Genomic DNA, 23,041 nt, shown 5'->3' on the forward strand with positions numbered 1-23,041 from the left:
TATATATATATATATATATATATATATATATATATATATATATATATATATATATATTCTCCAAAATGCCCCAAGCATTTGAACGGTCACTCGCTTCGAAAGGTCACTCGCACCAGCTGGCCTTAAATTGCTGCTCTCCTCGTATTTCAGCCATGAATTATTTCCCCAACGCGTTTCAAGGCTACCACGCCTCTTCCTCATGGGGCTTGCTAGAACAAATGGCATCACAAACTCACGTAACTTCGATTTTGGGCATCTTTTATTTCTACAAACCCCTCCCAGAAGCTTGACTCAGTGCAGTTTCTTCAGGATGCATTGTGGGATATGTAGTCGCCAACGTGAGTAATTTACATTTTTAGCTATAGTAGGTGCGCTGAGTCAAGCTAGGCGTGGTAGCCTTGAAACGCGTTGGGGAAACAATTCATGGCTGAAATACGAGGAGAGCAGCAATTTAAGGCCAACTGGTGCGAGTGACGTTGAGTGACCTTTCGAATGCTTGGGGCATTTTGGAGATTCATTTATATCTATCTATATATATATATATATATATATATATATATATATATATATATATATATATATAATCTACTGGCGGTCGCCAGTAGATAGTTATAGTTAGGACCCTGTTTCCATAGGAAATCCGCAACATTCTATTTGGAATAACTTTGGCGCCGGTCGACGAATCCTCGTGAAATTTTCAAAACTAATGAGGCGCTATGCTCCGCTCCTACCCTGAAAGTCTCGGGGTGATTCGTCAAGCGGGGGCTGAGAAAAAAGGGGGGTCCCAAAACGCGTTTTCCCCATGCATTTTTCCATAGGACCTTTAGACACAGCTACAGCCCGAACGGCTGAACAGAATTACTTGAAATTTGGCAGAGAGGTAGTCCGCAGGTCAAGGAAGTGCCTTTTGTAGGTCTGGTGTAAATCTGTTCAGTAGTTTCAGAGAAAATAGCATTTAAATCAATATATATATCTGTAAGCGCGCTCCGTGCGCTTACGGTAAGCTTACCGTACGCGTACGGTGACGTGCGCGAGCGCGATTCTGATTGGTCGTTAGATCAAAGTAAACATTCGAATCGGTCGAAACCAGGAAGTATCGGCCGCCATTTTCTGTCTCTCGCACCGAAAAACAAAGGTTGATAACATGAAAAGGGGGCAACGAAGAGAGTTGCAGACCCCCTTGCGTTCGTCAGGGGGTTCACAAAGGACCCAAAAATATGAAAAATAAATGTAAAAATTATTTTAAAAAATCGCGGAGTGCGCTTACGGTAAGCTTACCGTACGCGTACGGTAAAAAAAAAAAAAAAAAAAAAAATTAACAATCACATTTAATATATAAATCTAAGGACCCCCAAGGGAGAAAAAAACAATTGATATTTTGTAAAAAATTGCGTGGCGTGCACGGTACGAAATGTGCAAGGTGGGCACTCTGTGCGCGAAAATTAACAATAAATAGATAACTTAGCATTTAAAAAACCATACAAATTCACTGAAAAAACCATAGGTTTCACACACGTTATAGTTAGGAATTAACATTTAAAAAACCTTGCAAATTCACTTAAAAAACCATAGGTTTCACACAAGTTATAGTTAGCTGTACATTTCACTCGTAAAAAAACAATGAAATTCCACGTTCTAGTTAGACCAGGTAACTATAACTTGCGTGACCGCAATCCACTGCTGATGACGTCACATATTACATCACTCATGACATGGTCAGTGACATCACTCATCACATCAATGATGACATCTGAAATTACACATTGTGCATTGCGGTCGCGCAAGTTATAGTTACCTGATCTAACTATAACGTGGAATTTCATTGGTTTTTTACGAGTGAAATGTACAGCTAACTATAACTTGTGTGAAACCTATGGTTTTTTAAGTGAATTTGCAAGGTTTTTTAAATGCTAATTCCTAACTATAACGTGTGTGAAACCTATGGTTTTTTCAGTGAATATATATATATATATATATATATATATATAATCATTTTTTCATTGTTAATATGTACTTTTATGATTAATTGGCTGAGTAAAGATATATATGGCTTATTCGTAAGTAAACACTCACCAGTTCTACAACATATTTACTGTAAATTAAAAGAACTGAAGTAGAAAAAGAAAATATACTGCAGTCTAAACATGCAGAGGGCATATGCTTTCAATACCAAAACTAAACTTAACAGCAAGTGTCTATCTTGCTCAGATACTGTAAATAGTCTATTGTTTTAAAGTTCAAGCATGGCCCTCACGTTCAGAACCAAGGTATTAGGTATCTTGCAGTGGGAAAAAGACAATACATTTTGGACAACAGCCTTCCATAATGCTATTCTGGTTGAGAGGTAGTGGCCACATGGAATGCTGTGCACTGCAGATGGAATGAGTGGCAAGCAAGCTACCATTCAGCACTTCCTGGAGAACTCGAGTTTCTGCTAAATATAAAAAGAGGAGCAACAAAGACATGAAAGGGAACTAGGAAAGGAGAAATTCAAAATTTACTTACTGGCCAACCATTCCTGACACTGAAGCACGCTCATTTTCATGTGGATGTACATGTGATCAGAAAATTCTGTCATTTTCAGGGCTAGTGAGCCAGTGACTGATGCAGACTGAACCATTACCCCATGCCGTTGGCTGTCATGGATGGAAGCAGAGTGTAAATGACTCAAACAGACCATTGGTAGAACAGTGCTGACCCCAAGGCCCTCCATGTATCTATAGGGATATATACTTGTATATGGATGCATGCATGTTTTTTTTTATTATAGCCAAGAAGAAAGTTTAGTCAGTATTATAGTGCATAACATCTATGGTAATCTGTGAGATTACATGTACCCAAAAAAATGTCTATGGCATGTAGCATAATGTGATAACAATCCACTATTAGAGGCCTATTGGCTTTATCTCCTGCTTTTCACAATAAATTACCCAGGCCTACTGCCATTGTAATAATTTTTCATAATAACCCAGCCAGACCTATGGCAATGGGAAAAACATTTCCCTGCACACCCATCATGCATGTGGCTGTTAGCATTGGATTGTCACCATAACCAGCTCAGGTCTGCTGTACTGATAGAAAACTTCTCACAAGGTAAACAACCATTCAGTCAAATAATGCAAATGTATACAAAATTACATTTGAAACAGCCAAATACTCTTTCCTAACGGGGCTTAACAAGGATTCTCACAGTGCACATCTTCTGTACTCTTTGTCAGAGTAGGTAACCAACTCTGAACCTGTTGCCTACTGTTAACGCCCTGATTACCTAATTAAGTGGGTTGATGTGCAAGTTTGGGATTGTCTGTACCTTTGTAAGACCTTTCGAGTCTTAGACTTTCTCAAAGGCAAATAAATGAAACTGACACCTTCACATATTTGGGGGTTACCCTAGGAAGGAGGCTAAACTGGAAGCCACAGATAGACTTATTGACTCTTCGGCATGCCCAACTAGCGAATGCCTTATTAAAAGAGCACCGACTTTCAAAAACTAAGCCGGTTGGGCATGCATTAACGATTTATAATGCTAAGATTAGGGCCTCAATATTATATGGCGCAGAGCTCTGGGGCTTTGAAAATGTAACACCCCTAGCCACAGCCCAGAATAAGTTTGAGATCCTTAACAGGCTTCCCTCAATCTACTCCTCTCAAACCCCTCTCTTTAGATTTGGGCTGCACTGCATTTGAGGAGATAACACGTATTATGCCCATAGCCTACTGGAGAAGGCTCTGGACTACGCCGGAGGTGATAACCTATGCCAATGCATTAAAATATGTAAAAGAATACGACCTAACAAACAAAATCAAATTGTTGCAAAAGATATGGGGCACACTGGTTGATATGGGTCTAAGACATCTGTGGGAGGACCCAGCAGGAGGCTCGTTTCCATAAAAATTTTTTATAAAGAAGCATATTGGAACATGTTTTTTTTCAAGTCCATCTCACTTACCCAAAATACTTCTCTTACTGGTATCTTTTTGGAGCACAATCTTGAAACAAGGATTGAAGCTTATTGGGATTTTTTTTCTAAACCAAGTGATAGGAAACTGTATCACCAGTTTAGAGTAGGCTCACTTCCCATAAAAACGTTTACGTCAACATGGCAAAATGGAAATGACTCTAAATGTTCCGTTTGCCCATTGATGGATGAGTCTATAATGCACATATTATTTGTTTGCCCAGTTTATAAGTGCCCCAGAGATAAATGGATAAAGCCAATTTGTGCTCAATTTGGCTCAAGATCAAGCAAAACCGCATTTCGTATTCTGAAAAGAAATCTACAGGAATATATTGTAATAGCACTGGCAACATTTTTGAGTTGGATGTGGGACATTTGTAGGAATAACAAGTCAAAGTATGCTTTATTCGAATTTCATTCATAAAAGCAAAATACAATTTACAATAAACGATTACAACCAACGTTATAAAATGAGATTAAATTACAAAACATCGAAAACAAACATACTTATTGGTTTTTTCTGACCTGGATAATAACCCTGGATAAAAACGTACTGTTCTATTAACAATGAGAAGTTTAATAAGATAGTTTGATTAAAAACAGTTAAAATGATAAGGAAGATAAAATGCTGAATAAAATGGCATTGCAGAGAATAGTCTAATGGCTAGCAGTCTCTGCCAGGTCAAGAGAGTAGTCAAATGACTAGCAATCTGTCTAATCGACCACGCCCATCCTCAATACTTTGCAGTGGCTACTGAGATCCAGGTCAAAGTGCTAGTACATATAATACGCAGGGCTACAGTACTACTGGTTGTTCCTAGGTTTCTGCACATCGGAGACAGCCAGGTGCGCCTTGGAGCCTCATAGGATTTACAAGAAAATAAAAAATGTCTGATGGTTTCATTATTAATACCACAAACAGGACAGCTATCACAAGATCCCCCTGCCCACTTGGCTGTCAGAGATTTAAGAGGAAGTGCACCTGCTCTCAGTTGAAAAAGGAGCTTCCTTTCTCCTGGCCTAGTTATGATATCCCAATATGGTTCTAAACAGGGGTACATCTTGGCCTCTAGGAATTCACCAGTCATAGTACCGGCACTGGAGCTACTCCAGTGTCGGCAGGCAACCAACTCCCAATAAGTGGTCTTTAGAATGCTTTTAGATGGAAAAATAGCTCTCGCCGGATCTTCCCAGAGTGAACACATGCCAAGCTCAGACAGGGATATCCTGAGAGATTTTGACCATCTGATTTTGTGGTGCACATCAGATCGTATAATGTCTAAGAAACCCTCTGCGTTATGAGAAAGTGCAGGAGTCGTCCATAGCCTGCGCCAATACAAGATCGGGCGAAGTTGTACCATATCTGAAACTGCTCTTTTACCCAAATCATATTTAAGGGGCAACAATGGTGTACTTTTAGGGACACCAGTTATTGCCCTCAAAAATGTATTCTCTGAAGATTGGAGTGCAGCCACATTCTCGAAGGCCCAGAGCTCTGCACCATAAAGCGCAGAGCCTAGATCCTTTGCTTCGTAAACCTGGAGAGCAGGTTTCACAGGTTTAGTCAGAGATTTTCTGTGCTCTGTTGAGATAGCACCGGCCAGTTGCCTATGTCTAAGAGTAGCGATGTCAATATGTTGCCGCCAGTTCTTCTCGCTAGATATATGCATACCCAATTAAGTAAAGGTATTTACTATCTCTAGCGGGCGGTCATTTAAAGTAATTTTAGATTTAAAGCTACGATGAGGGTTAAAAGTCATAAGATTTGTTTTGGCTGTATTAACCTCTAGACCATAGTCCCCACAAAATTGATCAAAAATGGACAAGGCACGCTGCAATCCACTTGGAGTTTTAGATAGGATGAGCGTGTCATCTGCAAACATTAAAATAGGGATTTTGGTCCCAGCTAAAATAGGGGCATCCACCTGGGCAGAAGTCATACGGGCAACAACATCGTTGATGTACAGTGTGAATAGCACGGGAGCCATCGAACATCCCTGCCGCACTCTCCTCTCGACAGGGAAGTCCGCGGTTACCGAGCCTATTCCCCCCCCCCACTGGATTCTGGCATAGTTAGATTCATGGAGCCTCATTATCAAAGATAATAACTCACTTGGGAGACCCTGCTTCTTAAGGACCGACCACAGCTTAGACCGGGGAACAAGATCAAAAGCGGCTCGCAGGTCAACAAAAGCCGCATACAAGCCTCCTCTGCCCAGCACAACGGTCCTCCACTGCAACAGGGTAAAACGAAAAACCTGGTCCACCTTGCTTGTGGATCGACGAAAACCTGCCTGGAAAGGTGAGAGGGCATTAGTCTCCTCCGCCCAGTCCAGGAGTCTATTGACGATCACACGCCCCACGACCTTTTGAATAGTGTCTATGAGGCTTATTGGCCTATAGTTACCCAGCAGGGAACGGTCTCCTTTCTTGAAGACAGGAATAATTACTGCAACCTGCCAAGATGTTGATATCGCTGCACCCAGTGCAATAGCATTAATAAGAAGATGGATATACCTGCACCAGCGCTCTTTGTCATTGACAAATAAATCAGCTGGCACTCCATCTTGGCCAGGAGCACGACCACAAGCGATCGTGTTAAGGGCCAACATGATTTCGGCAATACCAAAGTAATTTTCTTTGGAATATTCTACACTAGTTTCAAGGGCCAAATTAACATTGTTTGGCGTGGCGTACTGAGCTTTAAAATTTTTTACCCATTCTTCTTCGGGCACATTGTTATGCGGGGGCTCGGGAAAACCCGACTTTCCCCACCTAACAATGTGCCAGAACAACCGGGAGTCCCTTCTATCACTGGCTGCCTTCAACTCGGTCCAGTGGTGCTCATCCCAAGCTTTCTTTGCCTTATGTAAACAAATTTTATAATCCTTTCTGGCGGATTGAATTGCAGCGGGTTGCCCCCCCTTAATGGCTTTGCCTAAGACTAATCGCGCCTCCCTGCACTGATTATTATACCACTTAGCAGGTTGTGGTGCTCTAACTCCTTTATTTTTCACAGGCTTAAGGAAATACTCTCTAATTGAACAAAAGAGTGTTATGTAAGCCTACTACCTTATCTAAGCCCGTACTAAGTGAGTTAAAGTTCTCAATAGCTAATATTGCTTTATCAACCTGTCCACTGATGTCAGCAATAGCCTGGGAATTAATTGCTACGTTTTCCCACCTTAATCTGCGCATATCATTAGTGGAAACGGTCAGGGGAGGGGCAGTCTCAGGAGAGCTCGTAGGCCGGTTGATGTGGGACCACCATTTGTGGGTTGTGCATAGGGGATTGTGGTCGCTCTCTGACCTCCCGACAACCTCCATGTCACAGGTCAGGGGCCATAATTTAAGACTACATAAGATGTAGTCAATTCTACTATTCTAACGCCCATTGTCAAATGTACTTTTCCCTTTTCTATCACCGCTAGTCCTACCATTTAGGGCTCTTAAACCCTTATCATAACATAAGGTGTTTAGACAGATCACATCATCGGTCCAACGCGCAACCGGAGTGAGCTCTAGTTTCGGAACTCCCCAATGTCGATCCTCTTCGTCACCAAAAAGGTCATCTTCATTAACTAGGGGTTCAAATGTTCTATTAAAATCCCCAGTGATGACAATATTGTTGTTTGAGGAATTCGACTATGCGGCTTCCGTAACGAAACACTAATACACCTGCTGTGCGCTTGCCCAGCAGTTAAGGATATAAGGAGGAGGTTTTTAAAATCAATTTTTAACGAATTGAATATTCACACTTGCAGGCAAGCAGTGATACATTGGCTGGAAGGATCCTGGAAGGATCCTCAATTATTCTGGCATGCCGGGGTGTTAAATACCTAGCAAAAGTAAGGAAACTTTTAAGGCAAGCTGATTTAGAGGCCATGAATAAACCATGATCAAGGACGGCAGGGGCATCGCGTACACGGCTTACTAGCCCAAACAGCAAGTAAAAATAAAAAAGATACACTAGATAGAATGACAGGAACAAACATAGAAAAATGGTCCAGTTTGGAATTTAAAATGGACACTATATCTTGAAAAGGATCTAGCTGAAAGCAATTCTGGACTTTCTCAGACACTGGCGCAACTCTGAAAGTTTTTAATAGAATCCGCACAGATCGTTTTAAATTGTTAGATAACATTTTATGTGTATTATAATGTTGTTCAGATTTTTAAATCTTGGTAACTATGACACTAAAAAGTAGTATTTAATGGAAGATTAAGTTTAAAATATATATATATTTTTTAAATGTACATTGTAACGATTTTAAGTAATCGTATACAATAAACTATTTGACTTGAGTGAAAAGATTATTCCTTTAGGTGTGATGTGAAATTCCCAAATGTAGCTATTAAGTTAACTAAGGAGGGCATGCAGTGCGAGAATTGGACTGGACCAAGGATTCAAACAGAGGGCCGGCAACAGGTTGGCACACTTGAGGATCTCCTGTGGACAGGTATGGGTTGGACAGATTTAAAAAAACAATGTAGCACACAAATTGTGATACCAAAGGTGCGTAGTACAATAGGGGCGATTATTTTTGCTGGATGCAACGGAGAGGTTTAGTACAATAAGTATAGAGAATGTCATGGTGCAGTGAAGTGGCATATATTTGTCGAAAGTGAAAGCAATTTCTCTACAGATATCGGAGTTAAGATTCTAGAGGGTTAACTGGGTTGTGTTCACAAGGTGATACAGGTTACTTGAATGCAAGGTAGTATAATATTTTTTAAGCGTGATAATTCAGAGACTTGGCGATTGTTTGCTGGTATTTAATGCTATCCCTCTGCTATAAGTAATCTGTATTGGACATTTAAGACTCTGTGCCTAACCGGGCTTGACTTCTAAATGTTTTCACTGTGTTTGGAAATTTGCAACTTCCCATTGGCACTTGAGACCCAAATCACATTGGTGCACTTGGTGTCACGCTGTCTAACATTTGTTATCAATAGCTGGGTAGGTGATGTTTGTGCCCCAGGAATATCAGGATTAAACCTCTGCCAAGTAACTAGCATCAAAGTTCACATGTAAATAAGTGGAATTAAAGATAATTTTCTGCTTCTCAAATTTTGTTTGAACATTCTTCTAAATGTACATTTTAGTTAAACACTGTGACAACACTTATATATTTAATTTTGCTTTGCTGTGCCCATAATGTATGGACCTAAGCAATCTTGTATTTACGTTAAAAGTTACTATTAATACTTCTTTTAAATTGAGTAACCTTTTTTCTGTTCAAACTGTAAAACACTTATTTTCACATGACATTTTGACATCATGTAAAAATTCAATGCATAGATTAAAAGCACACTTTGTAGTTCTTCAAGCAACTTTGTTTAATCAAGTGCTGTGCACTTTCCTACCTTAGGCTAAACTTGTGGTCGGCCACAACATGCTATTGGATGTCATGCACACCATTCATCAGTTCTTCTGCCAACTGCCTGAAGTAAGTGGTATATTTCAATTTCCTATTCAAAGTAGATTGATTTATTGCACAGTATGCATTCTGTTAACATGTGACATTCTGGCAAAAGCAATGAAGTGCAAATCAAGCTGGCTCCCACACAAACTTCAATGTGGATCTAGTGTCGAGGTAGCACAGAATGGTATCCGTTCCATTGAGTGACAGGGCTGACAGCTTTCAGACAATACTAGAGAGTGCAAATCGCGATGTGTACTGAAATGCTTGCCCTTACATACACATATTGTGTGGTAAGTTTACTTCTTTTCCCGTCGTAGGTCTAGTAGATGGATGATCAACCACCCCTCCACCAAATGCTCCTGTGGGGAGGGGGCAAACACAGATAGGAAAGCCACAAGTAAGAGCACGGCATCTGAAATTGACATGAAAGCCATCCAGTTTTGAATAAGGATTGGCTCTGTGGAGTATTGTACTGCATGTGGTCTGTGATACAACAGGAGATGTCTGTAGCAAGACCGTGAAAAAGCAGAGTGGGACTGCATGTGCTCCTCCCTATTGAGAGGCATGCTATTGCCTCTGTGCTACATCCGCATCGATCTTGCTACTTTTACTCTGCATTTATTTTACCAACCACCCAATACACAGTAATGTAAACATCTGGAGTAATGTTTTGAGCTGCCGATGTAAAGAAAACAAACTCTTTTTCACTAAATTTTAATTTACTTTGTAATGTGTTCACAATTAACTTCAAGATTACCTAATTTTGTTATTACTGGTTTCCGAAGCATGTTTTTAGCACAGCTGGATAACAAGGGCACATTTAAAAAGAGAAATCACCATTTTATAGTGAATAAATATACATTTCTTTGTCTATATATTTTTACTAGCATTATCAGATGAAAAGAGAACATTCAGCTCGCAGAGACTGCCGTAGAAATTACAACCCAACAAGGGTAAAATGCAAATGATAGTTTCAATGATCAAATCGTCAAAGCGATGTACAATAGCTTTTGGACCGCAAGTATACTGGATCCCTGTTTTCACCAATTATCCTCTTGCCTTCTGCAAACCCCAACTGCAGAAAGAAAAAAATGCCCCATCCCTTGTGTCCACCTAAAGAAGCAAACCTGGTGAGTAAACATAGAGCTGTTTTAAATGCTATAGCTCACATCTTTACACAGGAGCCTCAATGAAAATGTGAGGCTCGGCAGCCATGCCAGTCAGAGGCCCAAGGCCATCCAGCACAGTTGAAGGGCTGAGTTTGGAGGGCCACCGCTCAGCTTGACATATGGTTTCCATTTGACATTGTGTAGTACATGAGTAATGTTCATATTTCTGATCAAACGTTCCATAGCAAGTATGGTCCACAAACTGCTACCACTGAGTGAGTGATAGACACTCAGTCTTCTTCTAGTTTTGAGTCAGTCAGTTTTGCGGGTCCTATGCATTGGATAATCATGAGATACTCGAGTGAGGTGACTAAACACTTCTGGCAATGAGGGAATCAGGTAACCCAAGATGCTTTGTATTAATTCCTCCCAGAAGGGATGGAAAGCTGGACACTCCCACCACATGAGGCACCTCTTCCAGTGCGTTGCACCCTCTCCAGCATCTAGAAGAGGTATTGTGATATTTGTGAAGTAATCTGTGGGTAGTGTAGTGCCAACCGTACCATGCTTTGTAGTATATTTCCCATCCCAGATTTGAGATGGAGTACATCTCTGCCCAGCCTCACCTAGTGTTCATTCATAACATAGATCACAAAATGCATCTCCACTCCCTTTATGGTGCTATGTTGGTGGAGCGTCATGCTCTAGTAACATCTTATAGAGACTGGAGATCGTACCTCTGGTGCCTAACCATTAAGTGTGATGAATCTAAGGAGTGTGTCACACAGTGCCAGATCTGAGCATAGCTAACCTGCTCAGACTTCACCAGATCAAATGATGTCTTGCATCCCGAAAAAGTCTGGGGGGGAGTGGGGAGGGGATTTCTGGGGGGGGGGGCAGCATTGTTATACATATCAGATCATTCTACAGCTCCCCTCCCTAAATTTGTGAATGGTTTGAACCTCCTGGGCAGGTGTAAAAGCTGCATTGTAATGACCGCGAGCAAAAGGGGATCATGGACCACTCCACTACCAACTGTAATTGAGCCGCAGTATAATAGTAGGGAATCCTGGGAGCAGCCATACGCCCCCTCGCCAACTTGGTTGCCAGTAATATCTAAGACACTAGGAACCTTTCCCCTTCATATGAAGGATATCAGTAACTGTTGGATTAGTTTAAGTAGAGCCCAACCTTATCGGGAGGGCTTGAAGGAGGTAAGGAAGACTTGGGAAGATGTAAATGTTTATTGCGTTAATCCTGCTTAGCAAGGCTCAAAGTTCTTGAGTAAATCTATTATCTCGGAGAGTGAGTTGCTCTGATAGCCTAGCATTAGAAGTAGGTCATGGGCGTACAGTAAGATTTTGAATTATTCGGCCTGAACATGATCCCTCACCCAGCTAGAGATTGCAGAATTCAGCAGGGTAGGGATTCTTTAAAGAGGTCAAACAGAAGTGGTGACAGGGGCTTTCCTGCCTGAAGCCCATGGAAAAAGCGAGGTGGTCATGGGACAACCATTCAGTGTGACAAAGGCTGTTAAGTGTGCATAGCTTGAAAAGATAATCAACAACAGAGCTCCCCTGTCCATTTGAAGATCGAGACTCAGAAAATCCCTATCCACCATGTTGAAGGCATTCTTTATGTCCAAGGATAGAAGGATCACTGGTATGTTCTTGACGGAGGCCTTCATCAGGTGGCTGGCTGTCTGGATTTTATTGTGGGTTTGGCATTCCTGGACAAATATGCTGTTGTCAGGGTTTACCACAGTCAAAAGCAACTTATTGAGGTGGGTGGCTAGGATTTCCGTGAAAAGCTTTGCCTCAATATTTAAGAGGGCTATTAGGTGATAGGATGCACTGCGCTGGACTTCAGTAGGACTGCAACAACAGCCACCCCCATCTTTAAAGTGCTTGTGCCTGTGTCAGCATAGTGATTGAATATGGCTGCAAGTTTCGGGGATAACTTAAATGCGTATGTTTCGTAGAATTGGACCGGGAGGCCATCCAGGCTGTGATTTTTAATAAGTGTGCTGGTTTTCCTCCCTTGTTTGACTTACTTGAGTTGAATCCGGCCCACTAGTGAATGCCTCTGCACGTCAATGAGCCTGGGCCATTGTATTCTCACCTGAAAGTTGTCCTGACTGCTCCGAGCAGGGAGGGAGTAATCAAAAATAGAAATCAGCGTAGAAGTGTCAGAACACTTCAGCCCTTACAGCATTATCACCCATAGGCACCCTAGAGTAGTCAAGCATCTCTCTAATGTACTTCTTTTTCCTCTGTTCTCTCGGGGCCTTATAACACTGGCTGCACACTTTATCCCCATGACATAGGAGCGTTTTATTAGGTGGAGAAGAGATTAAGTTCACATAACTCATCAATTTGTTGACCTATTTCATCCCTCACCTGCCAGGTATCCCTTAAGCCTAACTCTTCCAGGGCCTTCGTCAGGCATTTTGAAAAAGCTCCTGCACATGTCCTTCTCCCTCCTTCCCTATCCCTTTTTATTGGGTCTCACACCATATTGAGAAAACTGGCTAGAATAATCTCTACTTGAGCCATTCTGGACAACTCTTTCAAGAACTGAAAAAGGTAAGTCTTGTGCCGAACTTGGTGTGTAAACCGTGGAAAAAGTGATGGGGTGCCCCTCTAATGACCTAACCATAATGAGGTGTCCGCCATCTCTGTCCACTTTAGTGTGGAAGATTTGAAGAGGGAAATTGCATTTCAGGAAGGTTGCTGCCCCCTGTTGCTTGGTAGGGGGTGAAGAGTAGTAGGCTGTTGGATACGCATGGTTTGTTTCACTTGGTCTTTCAGTTGGAGAGGAGTCTATTGGAAGCCAGTGTCTGGGCAGCACTCCCGAAGGATGTCGTATGACCCCTTTTTATGGATTAACTCAGACCCGTGCATTAGGCATGACTATCTGAACAATTCATGGACTAGAAGTGGAAGCTTGAATGAGATGTTTGCCCAAGACTGCATGAGAGCGTTGGTGTGGTGGACATTGTCCAGCCCCCCTCCATTCCTCCAACAGAGAACAGAAAATAACAAACCATGAATTACTTAGTGGTGAGGAAATAAGCCGTCCCCCCAGAAGAGTTCTTGTTTGTGGGCGCTATCTGCCCTCAGTATCACCTCTCAGAGCCAGGAAGGCTCTCCTTCCCGACCAGTACAACGAACCCCGGCCTAGGTACATTCCATCTAGGTACAGCCAGAGGACCAGCGAGAAACATCTGGGTCTCTGCCCAGCTCGGCTAGGCATATGGCTATATTTTGGTAATATCCATGCCTATACACTGATGCGAGCAAGGAAGGGGGGTGAGGCAGCCCCCTGCATCTTGAGGGAGGAAAATTCTCTGCCAGGCTGTCTCTGGCAACTGCACACAGATGACCCTGCAGGGGTTGCCGCACAGGGACCCCGCATCCCCAAGCAGCCGGTACATCATGCATCAAAGTTGAAGTACTGTGACTGGGACAGCATAGCCCTGCTTGCTTGTCCGTAGTTTGTAGCAGGGTGGGAGCTGGAAGACTTTCTTGATCTGGGCAACATACATCCGTTTGCAGTCCAGCCCTCTAGGGTGGCTCCAGTCCATCAGTTCCATCCTTTAAACTCTGGGCTCCCCCCAGGGGCCGTTCTTCACCTCCGCTAGCCTGCCAGTTCCCATTCCGGCTTCTTTGATGGCTCCAGTTTGAGTTACCCCCTTGCGGCTCGGGACCCAGACCTCTCCAGCGTAGTTTCTGGGCACGTCTCTCACACTCAGAGCAAGGCCGTTGCCCTTCAGACCTCTGTGACGACATGACAATTGTCCCCTAATCCTAAGGAGACCAAAAGGTATAGTATGCCATCCTCTCAGTTTCTTCATGAGTTGTCATATCTCTGCTTAGTGCGGCAAAGTAAACCAGCCAACATCCAGGTAGAATGTGCAAGAGTATCTGTAAAAACTGACATCCCCCCGCCTTTTCAGCTTTCTGTAGAACTTCTTTTTCAGTAAAATAGTAGAATTTAACAAGCACATCTCTAGGTCTTTGTTGCTGGGCATGTAGCTCTGAACCAGCATGATGCACCATGTCTACACGTATTTTGGGGTGTCGATCGCTCCGAAGAGAGAAAAGTATTCCCACTAAGTTTCGAGATTTGAGTCTGGAGTCTCTTTGCTTAGTCCTCAGAGCGTCCAGTAATCCCTTTTCGAGTGGTTCTCAACATCATCCAACTTAATTTCTTCTTTAAGGTGCTCCACCAGTGTGGCACATCATGCTGCTGTGGTGGGCTGGCCAGCTTCCACACCCTCTGCCTCCAGTATATGCTAGCGCACAGAGTCTCAGATCTCGATTCAGCAGTTTTAGATCCTAGGTCCAAGTGTAAGTCTGTAAGCCCTTTGAAGTCTTGTTGAAGTTCATCTCAGAGTTCAGCCTTAAAAGTGCAGACGCTCTCCAGAAGGTCTTATTTAGTATGTGCCATAGTGGAGCTAGGCTCAAGAGGGAGGAGAGTCTCGCAGCTCTTAGGAGTCGTGATTCGTGGCCGAGGTCTATCCAGGTAGTTGAGGAGGCCACCCCTGGGGGATTTCTAGTGAAGCATGAGGGGGGCCACCCCGATGTCTTCTAAGTGCTGACGGCCCCTCACTTGTCAAGGAAGTATCACTGGCCCTCAGCGGTTTGCCCGCGCAATGTGTATTGTGGCTCTCCAAACACCTTGATTCCACTGGAAAGGGTCTTTCTCATAGGGGACAACTACCCCACAGCACCATAAGCCCCATCGACTTTTATAGAGGTGTCTATCTTGCTAGGCCAAGGGACTTGTGGCCAAGACCTCAGGGAACATCACGGTGCAGCTCTCACTGTTGGACACTTGCAGTAACAGAACACTAGCTTCTCCAGATTATTCCCAAAAAATAAATTCCTATAATATTAAGAATCCTAAGTCAGACAGGTTCTTTTTATGATTTATTTTCTCAATATGAATTATTTTAGAAGTTTACAATAAACCATTCTCAGACACGTATATAAATGTGAGTTCACTGCAAGTTCAGAACAAAAGCATATCCTACCACTCCAAGTCACTCAAACACTCACACACTTAAATAGGAAGCATACATGCCAAATATTAAAAACCGGGATATCAGTGTGGTATCTTTTGCCCCCTATACTATTCCCATTCATAAGTTATCCTTTTTTTTAGTTAAGAGATTAAAACGTATTGTTTGAATCTAAAACTTTTATCCACAATAGAGAACAGAGCAGGATTGTGCCGACGCGTTTCGGTAATCAAAATACACTTGGATAGATAATGCAACCTGTCATACAGCCATGAAATCCATAAACATCAAATATTGTGAGGAAGGAACGCCATAAAAAAGTCCATGAACTCTAGTCTTCTGTCTTCTAAATTTCATTATTTATCACAAACGTGGTATCTTCAATTGATGGTGATTCAATAATTCACAAAATATTGGTCTTCCAAATAAATTTCACAAAGCTTTATCAACCTCTTTGCCCTTGTTAAGCCAATGCGTTTCGTCCTACCCTTAGGACGTCCTCAGGGCTGTAAAGGGTACAAAAGAAACAGAAAAACAAGTTTTTACACAATAATATGAACAATACAAAAAAAAATTATTTTTCAAATACATGAATTCACTCTATTCTCACTTGATTTTACTATATCACAACAACGTTTGTTGAACTCATAATTTATATTGCACTAGGCAACACCTATCGACTATACATCCTACTTCCTAATTCACCTGAAGCTTTTCAACCTCAAACAATTTTTAATATCAAACCTCAGATTTTACTGATTCAGAGTTCAAGAGGACGCACATACGCCAATTTTACAGACAATTCTTGGACCATGTGAGTCCTGAAATTATTACCCCCAGCTTTTTCTTGTTGCATCCACGTTTCTTCAACTATTGGATCCATCTTCCCACCAGTGTTATCTATATACAAGTTAGACAGCAAAATGTGTATGTTGAACTTCTCTCTCTCCATGACTTCCCCATGCGACAATAGCCCTAGGTGATCTATACTCACCAAAAACTATCATGGATATCGATACGATATGTGAAAAACAGTCCTTGTCTCTGAAATTATAACCAATCATTCTCCACCTATTTTTAACTTTTTAAAAATATATGTTCGAGGCATATGAGCTGCAGATTACACACTTTTGCGTAGATCGCCATTTGATGTTGGGCCCGGATGTTTGCAGGTTGTTTTTCCTCTTGGAAAGTCTTTGGAAGTCACGAGGTCGGTGACTCCTCCTTTGGATCGTATTGCGCATGGGCTTCGGCTCCATCCTCAGATTGGTTTTTTTCCGCCATCGGGCTCGGATGTGATCTTCGCGCTCCGGTTCCGAACAGCTTCCAGTTCGACGCGCAATCCTCACCCCAATCGCTGTATTGTTTAGATCACGATCTCTTCAATCAACGCGCCTTCTCATCGACGCACACCTTCGGTTCCAGTCGTCGACGGCGGCCTTCGGGCCTACCCAGGCTCCGGTCCCGGCTCATGGAAAGAACTCCATTTAAAAAGTGCCCTCGATGTGGGTCCAAATTTCCCCACACCGATCTTCATGAGGTATGCAACCTTTGCCTCTCCCCAGAACACGAGGCTCGAGACTGTCCAGCCTGTAAGTCTTTCCGATCCAAAAAGACTATTCGGGACCGAAGAGCTACAAGGAACATGGCACACTCCTCGACGTCCATTCCAGTCGACATCTTCGGAGACGACATCCACGATCCGGAACATCATCGTACTGAAGAGGACCTCGTCAGCGCTTCCGAGGCCGACGAGTCAGATGTGGAGGACATCACCGCGGCGCAGAGGGTCGTGAGTACCAATCTACCCACACCCGCGCTGACACCCAAAAAGGCTTCGGTCACGCCTTCGCCTCCGGGCCTAGGCAAGACCAGAGACACTGCTTCACACACCCCACCTTCGGGCCCGGTGAAGAAGCCAAGTAAGCCTTCCGGTGGCTCTGGCTCGAGCCAGCCTGCCAGCGGTGCCGAGAAACGCACTTCGGCACCGAAAAAGAAGTAGGCCTCCACCTCCACACCGAGCTCTGCACCGAAGCCCTTGGGGTCGAAACCCAGCCCTTCGGCACAGACGCCATCTTCGGTGCCGACCAAACCACACAAGGCCACCGGTACCGACACTTCGAAGCCCATCTCGGCGCCGACCAAGAGACCGGAGGGTCCCAAGCCAGGTTCTAAACATCAAACAGGCACGGAAAAACCTAAAAAATCATCGGCCCCGACGCCTTCGGCGCCGACGGACCTAATTACCTCACCGGAGCTATTTACACCAGATCCCTTGCAAAAAACTCACCAAGGATCCAAAAACTGGACATTTGACACTCTACTAAGAAGAGACATTTGGAGAAGCCTGCTCCGCCTCCACCTCCAAAGAGGAAGGACTCTGCTACCCCTCCATTCAGAATACCTTCCCCTCCTCCTCCACCTCCTCCTCCTTCCCCACCTCCACCCTCTCCACCCCACCTCATCGTTCTCCTACTCTGTCTCCAGACGATGATGATCACGGGGACCCATATTATGATACAGGGGATGTGCCTCAAGACCCCACCCCTACAGGATCTCCAGATCCATGGGACGATTACCATATACCAGATATCCCCAACGTCCCACAAGACGATATTTACCTTTCTAGGCCATCTCCACCAGAAGATGCTTTAGGGTTTAACCATCTTCTGCAAAGAGCAGCACATTATCATTGAGTGGATATGCATAATGACCCTGTGGATGAAGATTTCCTCCTAGACACATTCGATACTACACAGAGGTCCACCTCCATACTGCCCATGCTCAAAGGGGCAGTAAAGCATGCGGCAGACGTTTTTAAAGACCCAGTTAGAGCCAGGGTCCTTAATCCACGTATCGAAAAGAAGTACAAACCTGCTCCCTCAGATCCTTCTTACATCAGAGGACCAGCGCCACTAGATTCCTTAGTGGTCTCTACGGCACGTAAAAGGGAAAACTCACAAGCGTCAGGTGATGCACCACCATCTGACAAGGAGTCAAAACTGCTAGATGCTTCAGGCAAACGCACAGCATCCCAGGCTGCCAACATATGGCGTATAGCAAACACTCAGGCACCGCTGGGGTGGCAGAGTGGGCTAAAGATCAAACCCAGATCTGTTGGCTGAGTGTGAGTGTTTGATTGGTTCTGATGCTCCGTCCATCACCACCCCCTTTTGTACCACTGCTGGCCAGATATGACAGGGCTCATTATGACGAATTAGAGAGTATAATGCAACATCTCCCTGAAAAATATAAAAGTAAAGCCAACGAGTTAATTCAAGAGGGTAAAACAATCACAAACACCTCTATACGTTGTGCCCTAGATGCAGCAGACACAGCCTCCAGGGCCATTAACACCAGCGTCCTTCTCCGTTGTCATGCTTGGTTAAGGGTATCTGGGTTTAAACCAGAAGTACCAGCCTCCATCCTTAACCATCCCTTTGATCAAGAACATCTATTCGGGTGGATGAGGCCTTAGAAAAGATGAAAAAGGACACGGATACCGCAAAATCCATGGGGGCCTTACAGTCTCACCCGCCCAGACGCTCCTTTCGCCGCTCATCCTTTCGGAGTGCATCCAGAGGCTACTCCTCAGACACAGCGTCCACATCGTACAAGTCCCCTACTCAGACCACCTTTACAAAAGGTTACCAAAGAGGCGGCTACAGGGGTAACAACAACAAGGGCAGAGGCAAAACAAACAACGCCCTTTCTGCCACACCTACTACCCAATGACTTCCCCCCGCTCCCCCCAGACCATTCCACCCCAGTCGGGGGCAGACTCACAAATTTCCTCTATGTCTGGGAGACCATCACCTCAGACAAATGGGTGACCCAAATTATTCGGTCAGGATACTGCCTGGAATTAACATCTACCCCCCAAACATTCCACCCAGGCAACGCCCAATATCACAAGAACATTCGACATTGCTAAAGCAGGAGGTAAACTCCCTCCTTCAAAAATAGGCAATAGAAAACGTTCCTGTCAATCAACAAAATTTAGGGGTCTACTCCCTATATTTTCTCATACCAAAAAGGGACGAGACTCTACGACCTATTCTAGATCTCCAGCCCCTAAACACATACATACACTCAGTCCATTTTCACCTGGTAACGCTTCAGCAGGTACTTCCGCTCCTCTCCCAGAACGACTTTCTCTCCACACTGGACTTGAAAGACGCATACTTCCACATTCCAGTACACCATGCTCACAGAAAGTACCTCAGATTTGTAGTCAATGGGCAACACTACCAGTTCAAGGTGCTCCCATTCGGAGTCATAACAGCACCACGGGTATTCAACAAGTGCCTAGCGGTGGTGGCGGCACACCTCAGAAGACCGCACATTCACGTCTTCCCATACTTGGACGACTGGCTGATAAAAGCCACTTCATACAACCAATGTGTACACCACACCGCCACCACAATTCAACTACTTAACCAACTAGGCTTCACGGTGAACCACCAAAAGTCCCAGCTAACACCATCCCACATAAAACAATACCTTGGTGCCACCATAGACACCTCAAAGGCAATAGCCTACCCCAATCCGGCCAGGATTGCAAGCATTCAGGCTTTGCGACAAATTCATACCCCAACACTCCCTTCCAGCACGAGTGTTTATGCAACTGATAGGGATGATGGCCTCTTGCATTTTTATAGTGCCCCACGCAAGACGCAAGATGCGTTCGCTCCAAGAGTGCTTAGCACACCAATGGAACCAGGCCCAGGGGCAACTGACAGATCTGGTGTTGGTAGACGGTCGCACCCATCGCTCTCTGCAGTGGTGGAACACCAAAAACCTTTCCAAAGATCGACCGTTCCTTGACCCGGTTCCCCAGATAATACTAACAACGGACGCATCGCTCTCCGGCTGGGGAGCTCATCTATTACACCTCACAGTGCAGGGCACATGGACGCCGCAACAAAAGTTACTCGATATCAACCGTCTGGAGTTACTAGCGATCTTTCTAGCCCTGAAATCTTTTCAAACACAGATTTCAGGCAAGGCAGTCCTCATTCGCACAGACAACAGGATGGCTATGTATTATATTCAAAAGCAAGGCGGCACACACTCTCCACAGCTCTCTCAATTAGCACAGAGCATATGGATATGGGCAATTCCCCCAAAAATCTTTCTCCTAGCTCAACATGTCCCAGGAGTCCAAAACACCGTGGCAGATCTGCTCAGCAGACACACACAACAGATTCACAAGTGGGAACTTCACCCACAGGTTCTTCATCCTTTCTTTCAAATGTGGGGGCATCCGCACATAGACCTCTTCGCCACCCATGAAAACACAAAATGCCCAAGTTTTGCCGCCAGATACCCACACCCATTGTCCAAAGGAAATCCGACATGGGTGAACTGGTCAGGCAAATTTGCGTACGTTTTTCCGCCTCTCCCACTCATTCCATTAGTGGTGCGAAAGCTACAACAGCACTCCCTCACACTGATCCTAGTAGCTCCGTGGGCCAGACAACCGTGGTACACCACGCTGCTGGAAATCTCGGTAGTACCACACCAAAAGATACACCTCTCACCATGCCTCCTAACCCAGAACCATGGAGAGATCAGGCACCCGGACCCAGCTCAGCTCAACCTTGTGATCTGGCTCCTGAAATCCTAGAATTCGGGTACCTAAACCTTCCCCCTGACTGTATGAACGTCGTCAGAGAAGCTAGACGCCCTACCACTAGAGCCTGCTACGCCGCCAAGTGGAAAAGATTTGTTGTTTATTGCCATAACACAATCAATCCTCTAGACGCGTCTATACAACACATCATATGCTACTTACTCCACCTACAAAGGTGTAATCTAGCCTATACATCCATTCGGCTACACCTCGCAGCAATTGCAGCTTACTTACAAAACAGGCAGCACCTATCGCTTTTCAGAGTACCTGCCATTAAAGCCTTCATGGAAGGCCTCAAAATAATTATTCCCCCCAGAGTACCACCCTCACCTGTGTGGAACTTAAATATCGTTCTCACAAGGATGATGGGGCCTCCCTTCGAACCTTTGCATAACAGCGAACTGCAATTCCTCACATGGAAAACAGCTTTCCTTGTAGCCATCACTTCCCTTAGAAGGGTCAGTGAGATACAAGCACTTACCATACAAGAACCTTTTCTTCAAATGCACCAGAACAAGGTTGTTCTCCGTACCAACCCAAAATTCCTATATAGCGCCTTGAGACCCCTTGGGTGAGTAGTGCGCTATATAAATGCTTTGATTGATTGATTGATTCCTACCTAAAGTCATTTCCCCTTTTCACCTAAACCAATTTGTAGAATTACCAGTATTTTTCTCGCAACCTCAGACCGTTGCAGAAAGGGCTCTGCACATGCTAGATGTCAAACGAGCCTTACTTTACTATATTCAGAGAACACAACCTTTCCGAAAGACCAAACAACTGTTTGTCTCTTTCTCTCCACCACACAAGGGCAACCCCATCTCAAAATCAGGGATAGCTAGGTGGATTGTAAAATGCATCCAAATTTGCTACCACAAAGCAAAACGAAAGCTTTCCGTTCCCCCTAAAGCCCATTCTACATGGAAGATAGGGGCTTCCATGGCATTTCTAGGGAACATCCCACTAGATAATATCTGCAAAGCAACTACATGGTCAACACCGCACACTTTCACTAAACACTATTGTGTAGATGTGCAAACCAAGCACCAAGCAACAAGCTAGTGTGGGCCAGGCTGTACTGAAAACACTATTTCAAACCACTGCAACAGACACCCGTGGTCGCTGCTAAGTTTGGGAACTGCTATATAGTCTATGCAAAAGTGTGTAATCTGCAGCTCATATGCCTCAACGGAATATGCTACTTACCAGTCTGCATCTGTTCTTGGCATGTAGAGCTGCAGATCTACACACGCCCACCCGGCTACCTGTATCTGTTACAGTCTATCTTATCTAGATACAACACACATGGGCATCTTCACTGTTATTACTACGCTCCATCTTTCCCTGCTGGCGAAAAACAATCTGAGGCTGGAGCCGAAGCCCATGCGCAATACGATCCAAAGGAGGAGTCACCGACCTCGTGACTTCCAAAGACTTTCCAAGAGGAAAAACAAACTGCAAACATCCGGGCCCAACACCAGATGGCGGTCTATGCAAAAGTGTGTAGATCTGCAGCTCTACGTGCCAAGAACAGATGCATACTGGTATGTAGCATTTTCCTTTTTTTAAAAACACTAGACAGTCATCATGAATTAAGAACAACGTACCTTTCTCAATGCAAGTTAAATGCCTCTAATAAAAGGCAAAATTGATCCAAAATGCCAACAACTTCCGAATATAATCGTAGCTAAAATAATAAAAAAACGCCACGTTAGGCTTTCATATAATGCCATATAATATCCTCTAACGTCAAACCCAGGTTTCATGGGTTGCAAAGAATCACACAGAGTTCAAGGGGAGGTGATATAGAGCTATATTTAAGACAGCAGGAGGCGAGATGGATCAGCCGGTGCAGAGCAGTAAGCTCGGGTTTGAATAGTGATCAT

The 23,041-nt window shown here is 44.0% G+C and overlaps 1 protein-coding gene across 2 annotated transcripts in view; it reads left to right on the top strand.

The window, feature by feature from the left end:
• Positions 1–23,041, top strand: part of PARN (poly(A)-specific ribonuclease) — an 806,720-nt gene that overhangs the window by 179,642 nt on the left and 604,037 nt on the right. For both annotated transcript variants that reach the window (XM_085628287.1, XM_085628288.1), the window contains exon 13: positions 9,332–9,409. In XM_085628287.1, the coding sequence (XP_085484413.1) occupies positions 9,332–9,409 (78 nt within the window). The remainder of the gene's footprint in view (positions 1–9,331; positions 9,410–23,041) is intronic.

This window comes from Triturus cristatus, chromosome 10 (assembly GCF_964204655.1).
Source record: "Triturus cristatus chromosome 10, aTriCri1.1, whole genome shotgun sequence".
NCBI lineage: Eukaryota > Metazoa > Chordata > Amphibia > Caudata > Salamandridae > Triturus > Triturus cristatus.